The sequence below is a fragment of the Aspergillus tubingensis genome (assembly GCF_013340325.1).
Source record: "Aspergillus tubingensis WU-2223L DNA, scaffold_7, whole genome shotgun sequence".
In the NCBI taxonomy this organism is placed as follows: domain Eukaryota; kingdom Fungi; phylum Ascomycota; class Eurotiomycetes; order Eurotiales; family Aspergillaceae; genus Aspergillus; species Aspergillus tubingensis.
In genome coordinates this window covers 2,375,278-2,395,487 of record NW_023336281.1, presented here as the reverse complement: position 1 = coordinate 2,395,487, position 20,210 = coordinate 2,375,278, and the positions used below count along the sequence as shown (strand labels likewise).

General features: G+C 51.2%; 5 protein-coding genes across 5 annotated transcripts; 2 read left to right on the top strand and 3 right to left on the bottom strand.

The window, feature by feature from the left end:
• Positions 1 to 85: 85 nt before the first annotated feature.
• On the bottom strand, positions 86 to 1,872 carry AtWU_05762 (choline transporter; the record flags this gene model as incomplete). Its single annotated transcript, XM_035500872.1, has 4 exons — positions 86 to 1,338; positions 1,389 to 1,468; positions 1,524 to 1,570; positions 1,669 to 1,872. 4 exons carry the CDS (start codon positions 1,870 to 1,872, stop codon positions 86 to 88), a joined length of 1,584 nt encoding a protein of 527 aa, XP_035356765.1.
• An 11,918-nt stretch (positions 1,873 to 13,790) lies between these two features.
• Positions 13,791 to 14,872, top strand: AtWU_05761 (FYVE zinc finger domain-containing protein; the record flags this gene model as incomplete). The annotated part of the gene is made up of 2 exons (XM_035500871.1): positions 13,791 to 14,237; positions 14,447 to 14,872. 2 exons carry the CDS (start codon positions 13,791 to 13,793, stop codon positions 14,870 to 14,872), a joined length of 873 nt encoding a protein of 290 aa, XP_035356764.1.
• Positions 14,873 to 15,432: 560 nt separating this feature from the next.
• On the bottom strand, positions 15,433 to 16,113 carry AtWU_05760 (GNAT family N-acetyltransferase; the record flags this gene model as incomplete). Its single annotated transcript, XM_035500870.1, has 1 exon — positions 15,433 to 16,113. One exon carries the CDS (start codon positions 16,111 to 16,113, stop codon positions 15,433 to 15,435), a length of 681 nt encoding a protein of 226 aa, XP_035356763.1.
• A 465-nt stretch (positions 16,114 to 16,578) lies between these two features.
• Positions 16,579 to 18,397, top strand: AtWU_05759 (rRNA (cytosine-C5-)-methyltransferase RCM1; the record flags this gene model as incomplete). The annotated part of the gene is made up of 2 exons (XM_035500869.1): positions 16,579 to 16,779; positions 16,907 to 18,397. The coding sequence occupies 2 exons, from the start codon at positions 16,579 to 16,581 to the stop codon at positions 18,395 to 18,397; spliced, it is 1,692 nt and encodes a 563-aa protein (XP_035356762.1).
• A 79-nt stretch (positions 18,398 to 18,476) lies between these two features.
• AtWU_05758 (uncharacterized protein) lies at positions 18,477 to 20,000 on the bottom strand (the record flags this gene model as incomplete). Its single annotated transcript, XM_035500868.1, has 4 exons — positions 18,477 to 19,501; positions 19,554 to 19,622; positions 19,676 to 19,801; positions 19,856 to 20,000. The coding sequence occupies 4 exons, from the start codon at positions 19,998 to 20,000 to the stop codon at positions 18,477 to 18,479; spliced, it is 1,365 nt and encodes a 454-aa protein (XP_035356761.1).
• Between the last annotated feature and the right edge of the window lie 210 nt (positions 20,001 to 20,210).

Here is a 20,210-nt window from a genome sequence, read left to right as displayed (position 1 = left end):
CTTTATGTATTATCAGTATTAATATAAATTATTAAACCCAGCAGACTTTTACCCTCCTATATACAGTACAACCCCCACACCCACATTAAATAGCATCCTTAGCCAACGCACTACTCTCCAACGCAATAGCCTTCGGCCCAGTATAACTACCCTGACGAACAAACCAGAACAGGGCAATGAAGATAGTGAACCCACCCGTGATCAAACACGTATAGTTCATAGTTTCGGCATCCACGGGCATCGAGAACGGGAAGCAGAAGATGACAATAAACACGATCATATACAAACAAGTGATCGTATTCACCAGATACCCCGTAATCCCGCTCATCCAGAACCAACCGCGGGGGATGCCCTGACGGCCACGAAGCAAGTGCGGGAGAATAGCAGCGGAGTAAGACAGGGTTGTCAAGACGACGAAGGAGCTGACGAAGGCGCTGAATGCAGTGGAGTTACCGACGTAGATACAGCCGAGGATGATAGCGATCAAGCCGCAGACGAGGACCGAGTTGAGGGGGTTCTTGAAGCGGTGGTTGACTCGGCCTAGGTAGCCACTGAAGGGGGTAGCGCGGTCGCGGGCCAATGTCCAGAGGACACGGCTGGAGGTGAGGTAGCAGCCGACGATGGCGACGAAGAGCGGCAGCATGGAGACGATGATGAGGCCGAGAGAGCCGCCGCGGGTGCCGGTGATTTGGAGGTAGATTTCGGTGAGGGGGAAGAGGTAGGGGGCTTCGAGGACGGCGTTGAGGTCGGTGATGCCGTAGAAGATGACGATGAGGTAGAGGAAGGCAGTGAAGAAGCCCATCACGTACTGGGCGAGCATGCCGAGGGGGATGTTTTTCCCGGGTTTGGGGACCTCCTCGGCCAGGTGGGAGATGACGTCGGGGGTGCCGACGGCGAAGGCGCCGTTAAGCATTCCCAGGCAGAAGACGAAGCCATCGCTGCTGTATCCGGCCTCGTTGAGCCAGTCGCGCCAGACGAAGTCGTCCGTGGCGTAGGGCTGTCCGTTGACGTGGGGCATCACGGCGCAGACAATGACGGTGACGAGGAAGCCACCGACGACGAGGAATCCGCCCAGGGATTCGATCATGGGGAGGGCACGGTTGGCGAATGCGACCAGGAAGCAGCAGAGGATGGAGCAGATCAGGTAGGCGATGAAGACGTGCCAGCGCTCGATGGTGTAGTCGGGGTGGAACAAGGCGTATGCGGACACGACCTGCGTGCCTAGAATCTGCGTCGTCGAGGCAGCACCGAAGATCCAGGCCAGGAAGTTCCACCAGCCGGCGAACCAGCCGCAGACGCGACCATACCTTCCTGCTGTGACGGATGCCCAGTGGTAGACTGTAGAGGTCAGTGTGTGGTTCTGAGTGTATGCGTGGTGAAAGACGAACCTCCACCGGATGATGGCATGGACGAGGCAAGTTCAGCGAGAGATGCAGCAATGAACCAGTAGAAGAATGAGGCTGCGATCCTGTGAGAACATTAGTATTGACTTTAATATAGAATTGCTGTGGCAGTGGACATACATCTCATAGATCACACCGGGCGGACCTCCATCATAGATAGCCGTGACCTGGATGGTAGAAAGTATCAGTTATCGGACGGTCGGAGACAAGCAAATCTACAGATGACGACATCTATAGAGCAAAGACATTGGAAGAAGTCACTCACGATACTCCCACCCAAAGCAATCCAAGTGTTTCCACTAGTCAAAGCCAAACCACAAATGTTAATGAAGCCAAAATTGCGCTCGAGCTCCTGCTTGTGGCCAGAAGCGTTGATCGGCACATCCACAGTGGATGGACTGTCGGAATGTTGTAAGTCGGTGGCCACCACAGGATCAACCTGCTGCTTGGGCTCGTGCTCGAACTCCATCGTGCTCGTGGATTCCAATCTTCTCTTAGCACACAGACATAGAAAAAGACAGGGATGGAGAGATGAGCAGGAACAGATTATGTTTAAAGAATGGCCAGGAGGAGCAGCAGCAGCAGCAGAAGAAAATTTTCCGAGCTAAAGCACGATTAATATGCAGGACTCAGAACCTAAATTGCCATTTAAATGAACACAGTTTTCCTGCATGACTGATCGTACGACGAGGGGGAAGAACAGCCTGTCGCTAATGCATGCGCGATCGGAGGCCAAGAGGCACCGGTTGCCAACGACGGGACGCGATAATGGAATTGTGGATAGAACCGGTCTGTCCGGTCTGTTAGTCCCTGCTTAGTTCAATGCTAGTGGTCGGACCTGAAAGTTTAATTGATGCGTTGTTTAAATTGTCTGGATATGAACTTTGCCTGGAGGCAGGGATCGACATGGTTCCGGGGGTCGGAATGCAGGAGACGGAGAGGAAGGAATTCGAGATTATGAGATTCTGATGATGAGCTTATCGATCAGGCACGAGATCAGATGCGATCGATCTATTGTCCCTGCATGCCGGCTGATTGATATCAGAATACTGAAAAAGATGTTGCTACCTCTGGTTCTTACGATTGTTTGGGTCTTGATGCACCACCTCGCCCACCAGAGTGTCCCTTGAACTGTAAGATGAACAGTCCTATTCAATGGACAGCACATCATTGGTGTAACAAGTCTACAGTATATAAGTGTATAGAGAACTGTGCTGGCCATGGATACCTTGCCTCGACACTCATTCGAACAGCGAGCCCTACATGGGTATCCCTTGCGGGCAACTCTGGCGGGAGGTTTCGCCACATCATCGGCGACAGCAAAGTGCAGTTCCTGGAGCTGATCAACCCTGTCTACTTACCCCTTGTCAAATACCACGACTGGTGGAAATGCTATCCGCATGTTTAGAATATCATTATAATGTCAATGGTCGTCCTCCATCTTGCCTCTGTCCCTCGCAGTGTCCTGATACCGCCATCTTGATTTGGCTCAACGTCCACCTACTGCTGAGGACACTAGTAGGCGACTAATAAAATTTGCCATGCTTGATGGCCAAAGCCAGAAGAATAGCCTGCCAAGTCCTAGATTCAGGCACTTATGAAGCATTTCCAGCTGTGAAGATTGCGAGGGACACGCACTCAACCCTCAATTCAACACCCTACCGGTAAAATGTTAGCCAGCCACTTTCCTTGCCAAGCAGACCAATTAATCCCATAGCAAACTAATCAACTTGACACGAAGCTAACCATAAGGCTAGTCTATTGACAAAAGAGGCCGTTCCGTTTCCACCACTAGCCCAACCCATCTCATATGACCGTGGGGTCTACCTACAAACCAAAGCAGCACGCACAGCACTACTCACCAATAAACCTAATCACATCAACCTCCTCGTATCACGACCCTCACAACATCACTCACCACTCACCAACATCACAAACCCAAAGCATGTTATATCCGTGGACCACCAGCAAGCCAAGCAACCGAGGGCCGCCCGGACCGAACCCCTGAGCACAGATCATCCCGGGGCAGTAGTATATCCGCTTAGCCAAACCAATTTGTCACCACAATCGGCCATCATCCGCGATAACTACTGAACTAGTACAAAACCACGCATGGAGTTAAGGAAAAGTGACTCCACTCCCAGCCAGGCAACCCTGAAACTGAAGGAACATGATTCGTCCTGCCTCATTGATTTAGATTCTTTAAACGTGCTAAAACGCTGCGTAAGACGGACGCGGCGCTAGTGGAGTTCAAATATCCTCCGCGGTGGGGATTGAGTGCGCTCCGACACGCTAAGATTGAGACTGGTTGAAGTTTAATTCATTGCTTTGGATTCTGGACCTCGTCGATTTTGTGTTTGCCTTTGGATGGTCGGATGGTCGGATGTTGGTTAGCGAGGGTTGGGTCTAGAGCACAGGGCTGGGGGGAGATTTCTCTTCAAGGTTTGTAAGTGTGTGTAGAATGAGCATTGGTTTAGCGATAGTGGAATTAGACTAGCTGTCTGCAGCTAGAGAGGTCGTTTCGGTTAGCTGGTGGTTTCAAATGGTGCAGGGATACTATTTTGCTCACAGATTGAAACATTGGCTGTCTTCGACATCGGGTAAAGGATGAGCAGGGGGTTAGAAGATTATTTCAGCCCAGAGGCACTAGACTAGATCCTGCAGATGAACGCTTACCTCCGTCTCAGTTCCTGGTATGGTCTGCTAGTTTCATACTAGCACTCATTGAAACTAACCTGTGCTTAGTTTACTACCAGCAACTATCATTCCGTGCCCTGTCTCACAAAGCCAAGAACACCGAGGAAGGCTAGTAATAGAAGCCCTGAGCGATAGACATATCAGTATCCAACACATATCATCATGGTTATACATCTCACTTTCCTGCTTCATGGCTTCAAAACAGTATATATCTGTTTTGATCTACTTGGACACAGGAATTCTGACATAGTTTCCATCTGCAAGAATTCCAGCAACATACAAAAAGGTGGTCTATCCAGGAACTACCTTACATGTGTGATGAAAAGAAAGGCACTGTCAGTGGAATAATTCTTCACTATGTCAGCCCTTTCACGCCGAAATTGCACATACCTGACGAATGTACTCTTTTGCTTTGGTCCCCCCGGGCTGGGGTAGCTCCATAGACAGGGAAACAGACTGTATGACGCTCTGGATAGCATTGAAATTATAATCCTGGTCAAAGCTGGTCTTCCCAATATGATGCCCTTGGAGAGGGAAACCATAATAATCAGGAGATTAGCGTTTCCTAACTTTCAATGAAGAATGTACTGGCGGTGCCTACAGCATCTTTTCGTATGCATCATGCTCTTCAAACATACCCATAATCAGCACTCAATATCACGTCCAGCTAGATATATCTTCAACTCTGCAAGATCACGGATATAATCCGCAATTGCAGGCGTATTGATCTGACCGATTTGCTCATCCAGGGATACAACTCAAGATCATTACAGCGTAAGCATCCTGTACTTGTATAGAGATGAAGCTAGACTCAAGTATGTCGCGGGAGATAGGATCTTATCATAATCGTAGATGACTTTCCACAGTGTTAGACAAGATACTCGTGTCTTTGAGGCTGGGCTTGTTCATGAGTAATGCCCTTTTTCTTATCGAGCTGTGAACAACTAATGGCTTTGATATCTGTGTTCATGTAGGGTATTCATGTCCATTTGCTAGTGTGTCAGATATTCAACCCAGTGTGAACAAGATTCAGGTTGTCTTTCCAAAGACCGGCAGATTGTCTGCTTCATGTGAGGTAACTAGGCGGATGCAACTCGCGCCGGTTCGGGTGATATGGAACATAGTTGATAATTCTTTGACTGGTGCTGTTCTACGTATCTTAGATGGATGGTATCATCTGGTAGCTTATCTTTCATGAGGGTTGGGATGAGGGTGAATCAGTCTGATTCGAAATGAATGATTTGATTGATGGCACTTTCGTCCTGATGATGTGTTAAGATAGAGGCAGTAAGCATGCATGACTTGCAATATCTCAAAATGATTAACTTGCACTCTTGCAGCTCACTATAGACACTGTGACTAGTCGGCGCGCACATCCAGAGTGATTAACACATGTCTCCCTGGGCATATGTCAGCGCCGTCTTGGTAAACCGATGGCTTGATAAAGGAACAGAACTAGTGTGAGGGGTTGTATTGATCTGAGGTGGGCAGGTGTAGAAGTGCAAGTCCAAGTCGGCCAGAATAACATGTGAATGAATCCTTTGCAATGGGGACTACAATGGACCAGTCGAGATGATGGTGCCATGGCAACTGTTCTATTAGTCCTACTGTCATGTGAACGGACGATGCCATGTCTAGAAGCTATCTGAAGGACTGTATCTGGTAGTTTACCACCTTTGGGCAGAACACAGCGGCGTCATCGGAATTCGATATTCATGATAGCCTACGACACCCAACAACGCGCACGTCCCGATGGATAACAGCTATGGTCATCACCCGCGCGCCATGCGTCCTGGCACGGACTATGACCTCTCGCACGCTCTAGATGACTTGTCGCAGGTTATCAAAGAAGACATACCCGCGATAGCCCCGGGTTCACACGTGTCAAAGGCTAGAGACAGCCGGATGTGTAAACTATCTGGCCAGCACTATTGGACGAGTAACATCCCAGGCAGATGAGCAGCATGTGTCCGGGCAGGCCCGGAGCAGGCTAGCTGCAGGATGCGGGGTATATACACACCCATCAACTGGCACCGGGCCTTGAAGCTTATAGCGGTGACAGCTGGATGTAAGACATCATTCTTGGACGGAACAGGTCAATGCTCATTGAACCTGACCTGGCTGGATGCCGGTATGCTTACTGCCTTGGTCCCGAGCCCATGGCCGCCCTCAGATGACGCACTGATTGCATACTGGACGGCCGACACGTGTCCGTCTGCCCGCGCGTCCGGATGCGTGCAGTTCTAGCTTGTAGACAAGGCACGGCCAGAGTCGGAAAGTCGACTATGTACACTTCGTATCGACAGAGATCGGAACAAAGAGGGGGCGGGAGTTCACGCGTGACTCAGTATGGCTGCAGAGACCCTAGTTGGCAATCTTCCGAGCGCAGCGGTCCTTCTTTGTCAGGCTGACCCTGCTCGGCCCGGTCGTTGGCCTTTGTGGCTGAGGAATCCATGCTTGACTCCATTGACGAGGATGAATGTCAGTCAGTCAGTCAGCAGATGTGGACGATGGCAGACTGCGGGGTTCTTCCGATCTTATCTCCAGATACCAAGTATGCAGCAGAGGGGATTCCAGGATGTGTGTATGTACTCGGCCGATAGGTACTCCACCGCACTAGATCATCAGCATTGAAGACAGAACAACTCACCGTGCGGTCGGTAGGTGCATGAGTGCTCAACTCAAGTGCAATGTATCCATATGTATCTCAAAAAGAGAAACACAGTAGTGATGTCACTTGAGGCAGCGCTAATGGCGGCCAGACGCGGCTGGGGAGTGTCTATCATAGAGGGAAGAGGGGCTGCGGTGAGAATCAAAGAAAAGTTGAGTGAGGGGTAACTGGAAATCACCCCGCCATTGACGCTTTGGGCATCAACAACAAGCCGTAGAGCAGGACAGCCTTGTCTAGACTATCGCCTATGTGGACTGTAGACCCTCTGTTAGTTAGTTGGTAGTATTCACCGGTCGCCTGCCGGTCGCCTGCAGAACAAAGCACGCCATTCTGCCATTTGCCCCCAGCTGAGAGGAACTAAATCGAGTGGATGGATACTATGTAGATTGTAGATGGTTAGTAGCCACCGCCACAGCAACAAGAAACAACACTAATTCATGCCGGTCACGAGACAGATCCAACGCCTGAGGAAACCAACTCGGACTAGTGCTTCCGCGTCATTTCAAATAAGGGTGATGCTTGACAAATCCAATATGATAATTCTCGGCAAAGAATAGGAGCTCGCCTAGATATCTGTCTACCCTCGTTTGCCGCCGACACATCCAGCTCGATCTCGATCTAGATCCCGCCTCCTCGGTTGCGGGAATTTACTGTATATCTTCTGTCAAAGAATCACTGTTATGTCCGAAGGCGGCGATACTGTCGCCATCATCGGAGTAGCGGGGCTCTGGTGGCATTCGTGGCGGGGTAACTAGTAAGAGTATATTCCAGAGAGACAGGGATGTGCTGATGAGTTGGTCTTATTCTTAGCCTTCATCTGAACAATAGCATGTGATGGTATTTGGTATTGAACCAAAAGATGTTTATTTGTTTTGCAAGTATACAGGCAGTATTGACGGTGTCTAGAATTACTGAATATGTCCATCTAGCACTGGTATTAGAGAGATATGAGTACCTATAATATTACCCTTTAGCATTTCTATACTCAGACACGAATTCCAGTAAATACATATCCAATTCCAGACCATCCAAATCATACAAAGACTTCTAGTACTCAACTTCTTATCTCCCACAAATCCCCAAGGACAATATCATATCCACACCATGCTCCTAGTCACTAGCGAATTCTTCCCAACTTACCACCACTGCAGCCCAAAACCTTCCTTCCTCTCTCCTTCAATCCCATCCATCGCCAGCCAGCTAGCTAGCTATCTACCTATTACCTCACCACCAACCCAGAAGCTTCAGCACAGATACCTCAAGCAACCGTGCGCCATCATCAAAGCACACACCTTCGTACTTTTTTTTGACTTCCCGAGATGATGGGTAGTAGATTGGGCAGGACAAAGTAGGTTTTGATAGCCAGCCTTATTCGTATAGCTTTAGGTTTCTTACTTCGTTTGGGGGGAGGACGGAAGGGAAGTTTGAGGCTCTGGGTGCAGTGATCAGCATATTGATTTCTACTGGTGAATAGTGAGCTGCTGCTTGAGTGCTAGATTTGGCTTTCGTACTTTCAGTGTTTAGCAGCTATGTAGTGGTGTGTGGTGAGGAGGGGGTTAGGTAGTTTTGGATTGTGTATAATGTAGGTTAATTAATTATCTTGGGGGGCTAGATTGAGACTGCTACTGGTCGTGATACTGCTGGTGTTTATTCTAGGATTGAATAACTGTCATTCTTCAGTACTTAGGAGAGTCCTAATCGTTTTGCTACCAAGTCATGTCCAAGTTGTGTTGGAGGGGTAACGACTCAATCTCAGCTGTATATATTTGTGCTACGCACCGTTAATAGTGCCATTGCATATATATGCACAAGTGCAAAGTCCCCTGCTTAGTTGATATGGGTTACGATGCAATCAAATGGAGAATAAATTGAAATTAGAGTGTATGCCATACAACGCCCAAACAAGCAAGGTGAACGTTAATCCTAACTCCAATGTGAAAGGATGCTGAGAGCCAACCGATCTAACCCGATCAGGATCCGGATGCATCGGATGAAGCAGCGACCCAATAATTGGGCTGCAGTTCTGCAGCGGACTAAAATCTCCTGGTGATGGTTACACAAGGAGCACCTGAAAACAAAAGAGATTATTATTATTATTTGGCATGCGTTAACCTCAGGACGAATTGATGATGGTGTTTCACCGTTAGAAGAAACAACAGCCAAGCGACATACGTATACTCGACTCTATTTTAAGGTTGTAAACAACAAACAAACATCCACGAGTGGTACGGAGTCAACCCAACAACTGAACTAGACTACGCGGTCTCAGTCTCCATCGCAAACATTGGTTCGCTGCCCCGGCACTGCCTATCTACACTCTACAGAGGACTGGCTTATCTTAGGCTGGTCTGGTCGGCTCGGCTGTGTCTAGTAAGTTTAGTCTAGTGGCAGTGAGTTGTGGCACGTATGCACATCCACTTTTCCCACTGATCACTGATCGTATCATGTGTACGGTTCGCCCTGGCCCAGACATCCACCGCCAGTGATCTTCGGATCATCGTTGTTCATCGCCCCGAATTTTTGCCTTCGAGGGACGGCCGGGCAGGCGATTCCTCGGTGAGGGGCAATTCTCGGGCACGGAGGCTTCGACGAGTGTTCGATGAGATTGCCTGTTCGGGTGGGATCGACGTTGAGCTGTCTGTCCGGCTCTGCGTTGAACCGTGGTTCGGGGTTGGGGATGGTGTCGGGCTACGCGGATATGGTAGGGTTTGGAGATGCCGAGAATTAACCACGTCTCCTCCTCGTGTGGTTGAGGATGGGGGGAAGGGACTCGTATACAGTATGGTTCCCGCGTTATTATTGATAGGGTGGATATGATTGGTTGGCAGTTCCCAACCGTCTGAAGAGCGTTGTTTTTGTTTTGCTCTGTTCGTATGGAAGCTCGATACAGAGTACGTAGTAGCATGGGTTCATCTCAAGAGGGAGGGGTGTACCTGGTTGCTGGGAAAGGGTGATCAAACCCGTCGGACTCCTAATCTGATGGATCGACTGTTCTTGATGCTTAGCTTGGCGCTTAAACACGGAGTCGCCTCAGTTATCAGTTCCTAACGCAGGAGCCTGCTCTGGGTTACATCCGTGTTTGATGTCTACTTAGCGGTCGATCCGGCGAAGCGCTTAAGCGGCCTGCTTCACAATCGTATCGAATCGCCTCGAAATTGAGACGCAAGCGCATTTTCCAGGCGCTTCCATATAACGAGCAGCAGTTATAGTTCCTAACTTGCTTGAATCCCTGCTCGAAAACAAAGCCATCGTCGTCATTTCCTAAGCTGGACAAATGAAGCAGCTAGTATTCCTGGGTGCCTCTCTGGTGCCAGGGAGGGATCCTGAGTAGTCAGGTACTAGGTACATCCTGCCACCGCCTCGCACCCGGTCTAGAGCTGCAGCGGCAGGGATGTGCCTTGAGGATAGTTCACGGCCAGGCTGTACGGTGCATGTAAGTCCGCGGATGTCTTACATCCTGAGCTGCACGTCTGCACCAACCAGCAGGCGGCCTGTCAGGAGTGGGATCCTCTGCCGATTTAGACTCACCGTAGCGGCTGCTAGACTAAGGCCGACTAGAATATTCGAGGCGGGTTTCAGCTGGGTATAGCACCAAGTTGCACACCGGGGCAGGCAATCAAAATACTGACTTGCCTCGGTCGTGTGCCGCCGTGAATAATTTGACAGGCCCAAATCCACGAGGCCAGTCCAATCATCACGGTTTCAATAGTCAGGCGCATCCACCACGGGCGCAGGGGAAGCCGAAAGAAAGTCGACAGCGGCAAGTCAAAGGCTCAACGGCCGAGGTGCACCGGAAGCGCTAACCCGAAGCGGTACCGAAGGTGTCTACACGCGACGCGGTTTGTTGTATCTGTTACATAATCTGCTCGAGGCAGTTTGCCCGACAAAGACACCAAGTCATGAAAGTTATAGTGCACAGTAGGAGAGACGCCCTGGAGAGGCGACTGGTTCGGGGACTGTCCGTGCTGGCCTGGAGGGGCACTGACCAATGGCAACGTGGCAAGACCATTTTAGCCAATCATAGTACAGCGATAACGAGCTGCAGGAGGACTCCAATCCGGAGGCGAGGTTCAAGGGATCCACCGACTTTGGGAAAAGCGGTTCTCCAGCTAATTGGTTCCCACTCCCACCGGTGCAAAGGCCCCATTCTGAGCAGCCATCCATCCAATCCAACCCAAACCCAGTCCATGCTTTCCGTTCCATCTCATCTCCCCTTCACCACCCTGTTTCTTATCCGATCGGATTGATTGGCACGGGAGAGCAGTCGGACACAACGGTCGGTCTGTCACCGCCAGAAAGACGTTGGACTTGATGGAGTCTTGCTTGCAAGGGGATGGGGATAGCAGTGGATGCACGTGTGGATATGTAAATAGTAGTAGTGTAGTAAGTAGTAACTGCACACTGACTCCCCTTCCCGTGATCATGGGAAATCAGATAGACCATTACTACTTCCGAGGCTTTGGGAAGGGAACACCCATGTACACAGTAGTACTAGCAGTTGGTCTCGTGAACTCTTCCTAAGAGAGCAAGTCATCGCGGTCAAGGCGGCCAGTGGGTCTTTACCTCGGGTGGAGTCCGCTTGCCAATGAGAAGCCACCCTATTTTGATTTGATGGGAGATTCACCGGTCGAGCGTTCCGTGGTCTGTAGCCGTCGCTCAGAGGCGTGTCTCTCTCTGTCTGTGTCTGTCTCTCTTTCAGCTGCCACTATTACAAAGTAGTCTATCCGATGGCGGTTGGAGTCCGCGTTAGGTGTCCGCTTTTTGTAATGGAGAAGCGGACCCTCATTCATGATTAATTGTGGTACCTTGCACGGTAGACTCCCGTGCTTACAGCAGAGTGAGTGATATTGGCAGTTGGTGGGTTTGGAGAAGGGGAGAATAATGGGGACAGCTGTGTACATCGTGAGGAGTAGTGGGGGGGAAGAACAATGGAGATGGCTCAAAAGGGAAAGTTATCAGATGCGGGCATTAATCCATTTTCGATGATGATACCGTGTTCCAAGTCTTATTGCCACTAGACCGGGATGCATACTTGTTTGCCTCAGGGTTGAGAGTTGGAAAAGGATGATACAAGGTTGACTCTGGGCCGCCCTGTGCATGCCGCGGGGATGAATGAATCATCGATGGGCGGTATGGAGGGGAAAAGATACGGAAGATCCTCGATCGAAGGAATGCCCGGTGCGGGTGGGAAGCAAGAGGCGGTCAAGAGAGAGCAGGGGGGAAGTGTCCATGGTTGTTGTCATCATGACTTTCGGCGGAAGGGGGGAAGGAATGAATGGATATCGAGTGGTAGTGACTGGTTGGCGATGCAGCCATCCTCCAGTCTGGATATTACCGTGGACGGGCAGCAGGTAGTAACACCGCATTTGTCCATCCCACCCACCCGGTACAAATGTCATGAATCTGCCAAGAACCGGGCAGAAGTAGATAGATTGGATGTATTACCTTTATTTTCATTTTCATATGACTATCACGGAGGAATTGCCGGGCATACAGAGTAGCGAGTATATTGCATCTCTCGTCATCATTATCCCCCATCATAATAATACCAACTATTAAGACAATCGGAAACACCCAGCAGAGTAACACTCCGGCGTAGTATCCGATATTCGTCTAAATCCCGGCTTTGGAGATTATCTTCTCTTTCTCAGGGCGGCCTCGGTAAAATGCCGTGCTGGTTTGGGGTTAGTCTAACCTGAATCCGTCCGATCTGCTGTTACGGATTGGTAACGCCGGACGATCGGGGAGTCCGTCCAGTTCCAAACAAATCTCCTGGATTTTTCCCTCCAGTCCTCGGCAACGGATTCGTCAGGGGAAAAACAATGGTTAGTCGAGTAAGAAATGAGTATGGGAAAGGAAAAGAAACATGAATTAAGATGAACTATCAGTAGGTCACGATCACATTCTTATGACATCTTGCAGGGCGAAAGGGGTGAGAAAGAGAGGAGAATATTATCCGAAGAAGCAAATAAGATCCCAAAAAGTAAAGTAACATTCAAGTCGTCGTAGATACATCCAGTAAAAGTCGAGTAATAATATTCCCCCTTTGTTACTTACAGTGTAGGGTAGGGAAAGTAACTTCAGTCAGTTATCGTCACGATCAAGCGTAACTTTCTGGGAGTGTAAGGTCGCCTCCGATCCTCCAACGGCTCCACTCCCTGCCTTTCTTCGGGACTTTCTAGCCTCAACCTAAGCCGCCGTCGGAACTACCTATCGAGTCCAAGCAGACGAGACTGCGCTGCTCGTCGGGTTAATTTAGCGTGTTCAAGGATGATGATAATTATTATTATCATCGGGGTCTCCATCCACTAGCGCATCTCCACAATGCATGGCAAAAAATCGCCCATTCCCTATTGCCCATTTCCCATTTTCCACCCACCCCCCCATCCCCGTCCGGCGGATGCCACTTAATAATTCATTCATTCCTGCTGGGAGTGTCCTGTAGGAGTAGAGTCTCGCTCTCTTATTAGTAGCCCTTCATCGCCCACCATTATCACCTGCTTCTCCCCCTTCCCCTTCACTCGTCCCGATTCGTTTCGAGTACCACCCACCCACTACTTAACTATTTTATCATCTCACTATTAACTCACTTACTTCAACTCCACCCCCCACGCGGTTTGCTTGTGCTGCAACCCGATTCCCTGGATCGATCCTCTCTATATCGCCTATCTCCAGATCCCAGCGTCATCGCGAACTTTATCCCACCACTCTCCCGCTTGCCACTGCGATGCGCTTCTGGTTCCGTCCAGCTACTCTGTCAATGGCCATTAACTGATCTAATCCTCTCTGGTTACTGTTGGCATCATAACCCATCGATTCACTCGACACCTTACTGAAAGCGATAATTCATAATTCCCTCAACATCCGCTGCTATTAGTACTTGGTCTACTGTCACCTTATCTTCCACTTTTGACTTCCATCCTCTCAACTACTCTCCACTCTACCAACACTTGATAACCATCTCCTCCACCTTCTACCCAAATTCTTTCTCAATATTTCAACACCTGATATCATCTCAAATGGCTACCCACGTTGTGACTGCGACTACTACTGCCCCTGCTTTCACTGGCAAGCAAATCTCCGTCTACGGCCATCCCTCTCCTGTCAACTCGGCCGAGACCTCTCCCGCAAATAACTCTCCTACCTCTCCTCGCTATCAGCACTTGCCGCTTCAGTCGAAGCAACTTCGTCCTCTCAAGGGCCCTCTCTACGTTCCTGCTGCCCTGCGCCCGACTGAGCGTCCCCAGAAGGCCTCTTCTCCCCCGACTCCTCCCCGCAGCGTTCACGGTTCTCACGGTTCTCTCGACAGCCTGAACGAGGGCGAAGTTGGTGCACCTGTTACTCGTCGTTCGACCATGGAGAGCTACAATAGCGGTCCTGCTGTCAGCAAGCTGGCAGAGGATGAATGGATGAAGAATGAGCACCTGGGTGAGGTCACTGGTCTTCCCACTCGTGATCACTGGAAAGTAAGTGAAACCAACTTCTTCAGTCCCTTTGCCCCTGGGTGGACGCGTCTACTATATAGTGTTGTCATGGCGCAAGCCGAGCTCCGGGTCGCGCCATAATTGCGTTGCGCGATATCGCGTGATCGCCATGACGACATCCAGGCAGCCTTGCAACAAACCCCCTTGCAAATAAGCAAAAATGACCTTGTGCTAACAAAACCTCCCAACAGGCGGACTCTGCTTCCCCCAACTGCGACTCTCCTACCTGCCGCTCCTCTTTCGGTCTCTTTCTTCGTCGCCACCACTGTCGCCATTGCGGCCATGTCTTCTGCTCCTCCCACACTCCTCATGTCGTCCCGCTTGATCAGAATGCTCGCTTCCACCCCGATGGAGTACCCTCCCGCGCATGCGACCTCTGCTGGAGCGCCTACCAGCGCTGGGAGGAGTCTCGTACCGAGCGCCTGAGCAAGATCCAGAGCCTGCTCGATGCTCAAAGCAGAGCCTCCGACAGTGACAATGAAGAATACAATACCGCCTCCGACCGCTCGGATATCTCGCCGGACGAGAATGCGAAGCCTGCCCTGACCGGAGTGTTGGCCCAGAGCACCGAGATCGCCGCCAGCGTCCCTCGTGGCTGGAACTGGAGCACTTTCTAAACTATTACGACAACTACGGCTGATGAACAACATGTCCATACCACCCATGTCCATTGACACTACGACATTGGGAAGCAACTTCACTTCATACATACCTGTTTTAGAACATACTTTTTGTCGCTTTTCGCTTCTGTTTTACACCGTGTGGGTTTGCTTTCAACGGTTTCGGTCATTGCTTGGAGTTTGCTCGGATGAATTGCGGATTAATGGCTAATGGGCTTTACGGGCGTTTGATTTTTTCTTTATTTGTGAGCTGCGACAGATCGTCGACAGAGATGCGGGGGGCTTCTTTTCTTAATCTTGTTCTCCTTTTACTACTCAGGATACCCCGTCATGGTTGCTTATGCGCGGCGATCTCTTTGTTGGTTCCTTGTTTTTCGCTTCGGTGTGAAGTTTACTTTATGAGCTGTGGAGTTTGACATCATCATGATATGCAATAGACTTATTCAACAACCAACCAACCAACCAACCCTCTATCCACGTAGCTGTATACCCACATGTAGATCTAACCTCTTAACATCCCTTCAATACATACACTATATACACACGACTCCCCAAATCTAAGAAGACCCAACAGACACTCTCCTCCACATCCCCACATGCTCAATCCCCTCCTCATCCCACCTCCCCAACGCCTCATCCGTCTCAAACCCCAACCTCTTATACATCCCCTCCACCTGCACCTGCGCATGCACCAACACCAACCCCTTCCACTCCCCCTCGACCCCAGCAACATCCCTAAACGCCCGTTGAATCTCCCCGGGGTTCTGCGCCGCCCACTTCAGCGCCTCATCCACCAGCACCCGTCCCAGTCCGTACCCCCTCCACTCCTTAACCACCGCCACCCTAGTCAGTTTCACATACGGCTCGCTTCTCAGATCCCATTTAGGGAGACTTGACGCTGTTTCAGGGTGCGTGAGGATCTCGTGCGGTGCGTGGGGTGGTGGGACAAGACGGATAACGGCCACGGGCGTGGGGGTGGTGGTTTCAGTGTCTTGGTGCTGTGCGTAGACTACCCATTGCCAGCTGCGCGGATCGTCCGAGTCGATTTCACCGTCCGGCGTGCAGTTCTGTTCATGGACGAAGACGTCCCGGCGGATCAGGAGGGCCGTGGTTAGGGGGTCCGTGGGGGTTGCGAGGGTGGTTGTTGGTGGGTGGACGGTGAGTGGTGGGTTTGAGGAGGGACCCGGGGGTGGGATGAGGGTTGTTGTGAATGTTGGTTGTTTGCTGGTTGTAGACATTGTGTTTCAGGATGTAGAGGTGGTGTTTTAGGGAGGTGTGGAGGGAGTCGGTGAGATTGTAGGTGCCTAGGTGGAGGGAATTGTGTGGGATGGGGGATATGCGGGTTTAAGTATAGATCGGACGGAGATGCGGAGATAAGGCCTATTCCAACTATTTATGTGCCTCGTGTTTGGTGGTGGGTGAGTCATTAGGTCGGATGTGATAGGGTTGGGTATGTTTGCCAGATTACTTACTTCCTGTCCCATCTATCTAGTCTTAGCGATGAGATAGGTTAAATATTTTTTATAAAGGTCATTTGTTTGGTATTTGGTTACTTGATCTGAATGTATACTTAGTTTTTATCTCCTCCGATAACCCAACCAAACAATGCAAACATCAAGTTTTCCTTTTCCATCGCATCGCAATTATCGCAACTCACAATCTCCACAACTCTACCATGCAATAACCACCACTTCTCTCCCATCATGTCCCTCTACTACGACGCCGTATCGATCCTCACGGCCCCCTCCACCACCGGTGGCTCCTTCAAATCCCGCATCTACAACGCCCGCAACATCAAATCCGCTCCGGCGCAAATCTACGCCCTCATCATTGAAGCCTCGAAATGGGATATTCTCCTCAAGGAAGTAATAGAAGCAGCGGGGATACTCAAGCTTGAACCGAAGGTACATACACACACCTCCACACATACACACATACCAGCCATGCCTGCCTGCCTGCCTGCCTGCTCAACACACCCACGAAGCAATCCAATCCAGAGAATACTAACTAACCAAGCCCAATTGAACACAGTTAACTCCCCTCCTCTCCCTCCTCCTCGTCCACGACCTCCTCCTAGCCAAATCCGGCCTGGCCGCCAAATCCACCCACCCCCTGCGCCAAATCATCGAGCGACACAAGACCCGTCTCCGCGGCGAATTCACCAAAGCGCGAGTGCGACGCGGATGCGCCACGATCCCGGCGTTGAAAGATGCCATCGCGAGGGAGAAGCTCGCTCTGCAGGGCGCAGCAGGCATATCCACGGCAATCTACCCGCGCTGGGTACGAGTAAACAACATCCGCACGACGCTGGAGAAACAGCTCTCCACCACGTTCGCAGGCTACGAACAGGTCTCCTCACTAGCGGAGCTTACCCTCCCTAAGAGAATGGTTCTCGATCCTCATGTCCCGGATCTTATTGCCGTTGCGCCAGGAGCGGAGTTTACGTCGTCGCCGGCGTACAAGAACGGGGAGATTATCCTGCAGGATAAGGCGAGTTGCTTTCCTGCGTATTTGCTTGTTGGGGATGAGGATGAGGGGTGGGATGATGGTGGTGGATTGTTGGATGGGTGTGCCGCGCCGGGGAATAAGACGACGCATATGGCCTCGTTGTTGGCGAAGCAGCAACACAAACATAAAAAGGGGACTGGGACCTACCACATCTTCTCCATGGATCAATCGCCCATCCGAGCAAAGACTCTCCAGAAGATGGTCTCCACCGCCGGCGCAGACACCATGGTGACCGTCCTCCCAGGACAGGATTTCCTCGCCCTGGATCCAACTGATCCCCGCTTCGAGAACGTCTCGGGCCTGCTCCTCGACCCGAGCTGCTCCGGAAGTGGGATCATCGGTCGCGACGACGTGCCTAAGCTTACACTCCCTGAGTCTACCACTACCTCTTCTTCAACAGGAAAAAAGCGCAAGCGTCGCGCCAACGACGAGGACGACAGCCGCGAAGGAAAGAAACCCCCCACCACCACGACGACAGAATCCCCCTCGGCAACAGACGAAAACGACGTCCCAGTAACCGGAATGACGGAGGAGCGCCTCATCAAGCTATCGAATCTGCAGACGCGGATTGTAGAGCACGCGCTGAGTTTCCCTGCCGCGACGAGGGTGACGTATAGTACGTGCTCGATCCATTTGTTGGAGAATGAGGCGGTGGTTTCGAGAATTTTGGCCTCGGAGGTGGCGAAGACGCGTGGATGGAGGGTTCTTAGGAGGGATGAGCAGCCTGTCGGGATGAAGAAGTGGGTGCATAGGGGGGTTAGGGAGGAGAGGGTGGTTGAGGGCGGTGCTGCTACTGGTGGTGAAGGGGTTGAGGTGACACTGTCGGATGAGGAGTTGGAGGGGTGTTTGCGGTGTTGGCCTGGGGATGAAGAGGGGACTGGGGGGTTCTTTGTTGCTGGGTTTGTGAGGGATGGTGATGTAGACGGGGAGAGTAAGGAGGGTCAGAATAAGGTGGACGAGAAGGTGGAAGAGGATGAAGAAGGGGAAGACGAGTGGGAGGGATTCTCGGATTGAGTTCATGGGTCTATCATAAAGTAAAAGTAAAACGGGACATGTACAGTATAAGAGCAAGTCATGTATAGGTATAGAACGATCAAGAGGAGAGGAACTTCCTCTGCTTATTCCGCGTCCGCTGCAACGTATACACCTCCAACTTCACCGCAATCATGACGATATCCATGCCATCTCCCTTGGCCCTCGGTTGCATGCACAGCCGCCACTGTCCGTTGCGGACAATCCACGGACGATTAATGGACGCCTCTTCAACGCGCTTGCGCTTCCTCGACGGCTCCTCTGACAGACTCTCCGAGCCGGACATGCTGTCCCGGAGAATGTCGGGGAAGTACTCCTTTTCCCCGTCGACGGTCATGTCGGTATCCATTGAGAGAGAGGCCCACAGACGGTCTTCCGGTGCACTCTCTTTTTGGCCCGCTGGGCGGTTCTGGTCGCCTTTCTTCCCCGCTATCACCTGCAGAAGGCTGCTCACGCGGGCTTTCGTGGTGCCCAGAAAGGTGGGACGTCTGCTGGTGATGTCGAGGATGGTGCTATCGTCTCCTATCTCGAGGATCAGATCGTACTTCTTATCATCGACAAACGGGCGAGAGTAAGTAACCAGGGCTGCCGACATGGTGTCGGCCTGAGTGTGGCCGGGAGGAAGAGCGATGTCTTCTACGTCGATGCCCGACCGACGGACGTCCTCGAGTCGAATGACAATCTCATCCCGCTTGCGGATGGGGTTGAAGCTGATATGGTGCGGGATGAGCTGCTGCTCTAGACCGCGCAGATGGAAGTAGCGGCAATCCCGCAGGAGCTCTGCACGATGTGCTTCGTTTCGAATATCCAGAGGATATCCGCGAAGGAGATGGAGGAGCTGCGCAAAGACCTCGCCCGAGCGGCTGGGGACGCTGGGTGGGGTGATTGCTGGAGGTCGCAGGAGACCGTGACGGTCCAGCCCGGGAAATACTTCCAGTGGCGAGGCGAAGAAGGCGGCAAATCCCAACGTAAAGAAATTTGGCGAATCTCCTGGGCTAGAGAAGATATCGCGAGGAATCTGGAAGTTGTGGCCGCCAATTCTGACGAAGATCTCCGACTCGAATAGTTGGGAGATCAATCGAGGAACTGGTGGTGTCAGTACTTGCTTTCTCAATGATGTTGGGGACGGGTCTCCTACGGCTATAGAATTGGGCATCCGCGAAGAACTTGACGAACTGCGGCCCATCTTTGGGCTGTATATGGTAGCCTGGTCGCCGACAGTTAGTTGAGATGCTGCTTTCTGCGATACGCGCTATTTACCTTGCAGATGCCTGGCTATTTCCTTGAATGTGGTGGGATCCCGGTCGATATACAGGGTCCTGACGTTGGAGATATCTCCATTCAGGCGAAGCTGCTCCTCGAAGAAGCGGGAAAAGTATGACGGGGCTTCACAAGTTTAGCAAGGAACAGCATGAGGGCGACTGGTTCGGGTCGACTGACCATCGGAAGCAATTGAAGCTCCCGAGAGGCGGAAGAGCTCAGTTCCTATCTGAATGGAGAACACCTTCTCCAAAGGAAGGGTGCATTTGGGCTCCCCATTACTGGGAGATTGGCTTAGTGTCGGTCGGCCAACTTCACTCGACATTGTGGATTGTGTAATGATGTTCCGCAGTGGAAGGCCTTGTTGGATTGAATCAGACGTGTTCAAGCCCACGCATGTGGTGATGCTCAAGATGGAATGCACGGCACGTACTGCGGTATGACTGGGCCTGCAAGGGTCCCTCACTCCACAATGCACGGTCGGAAATGAAAGTAGCTTCCCCGGGACGTGTGCGGGACAATAGTCTGGCCTCTC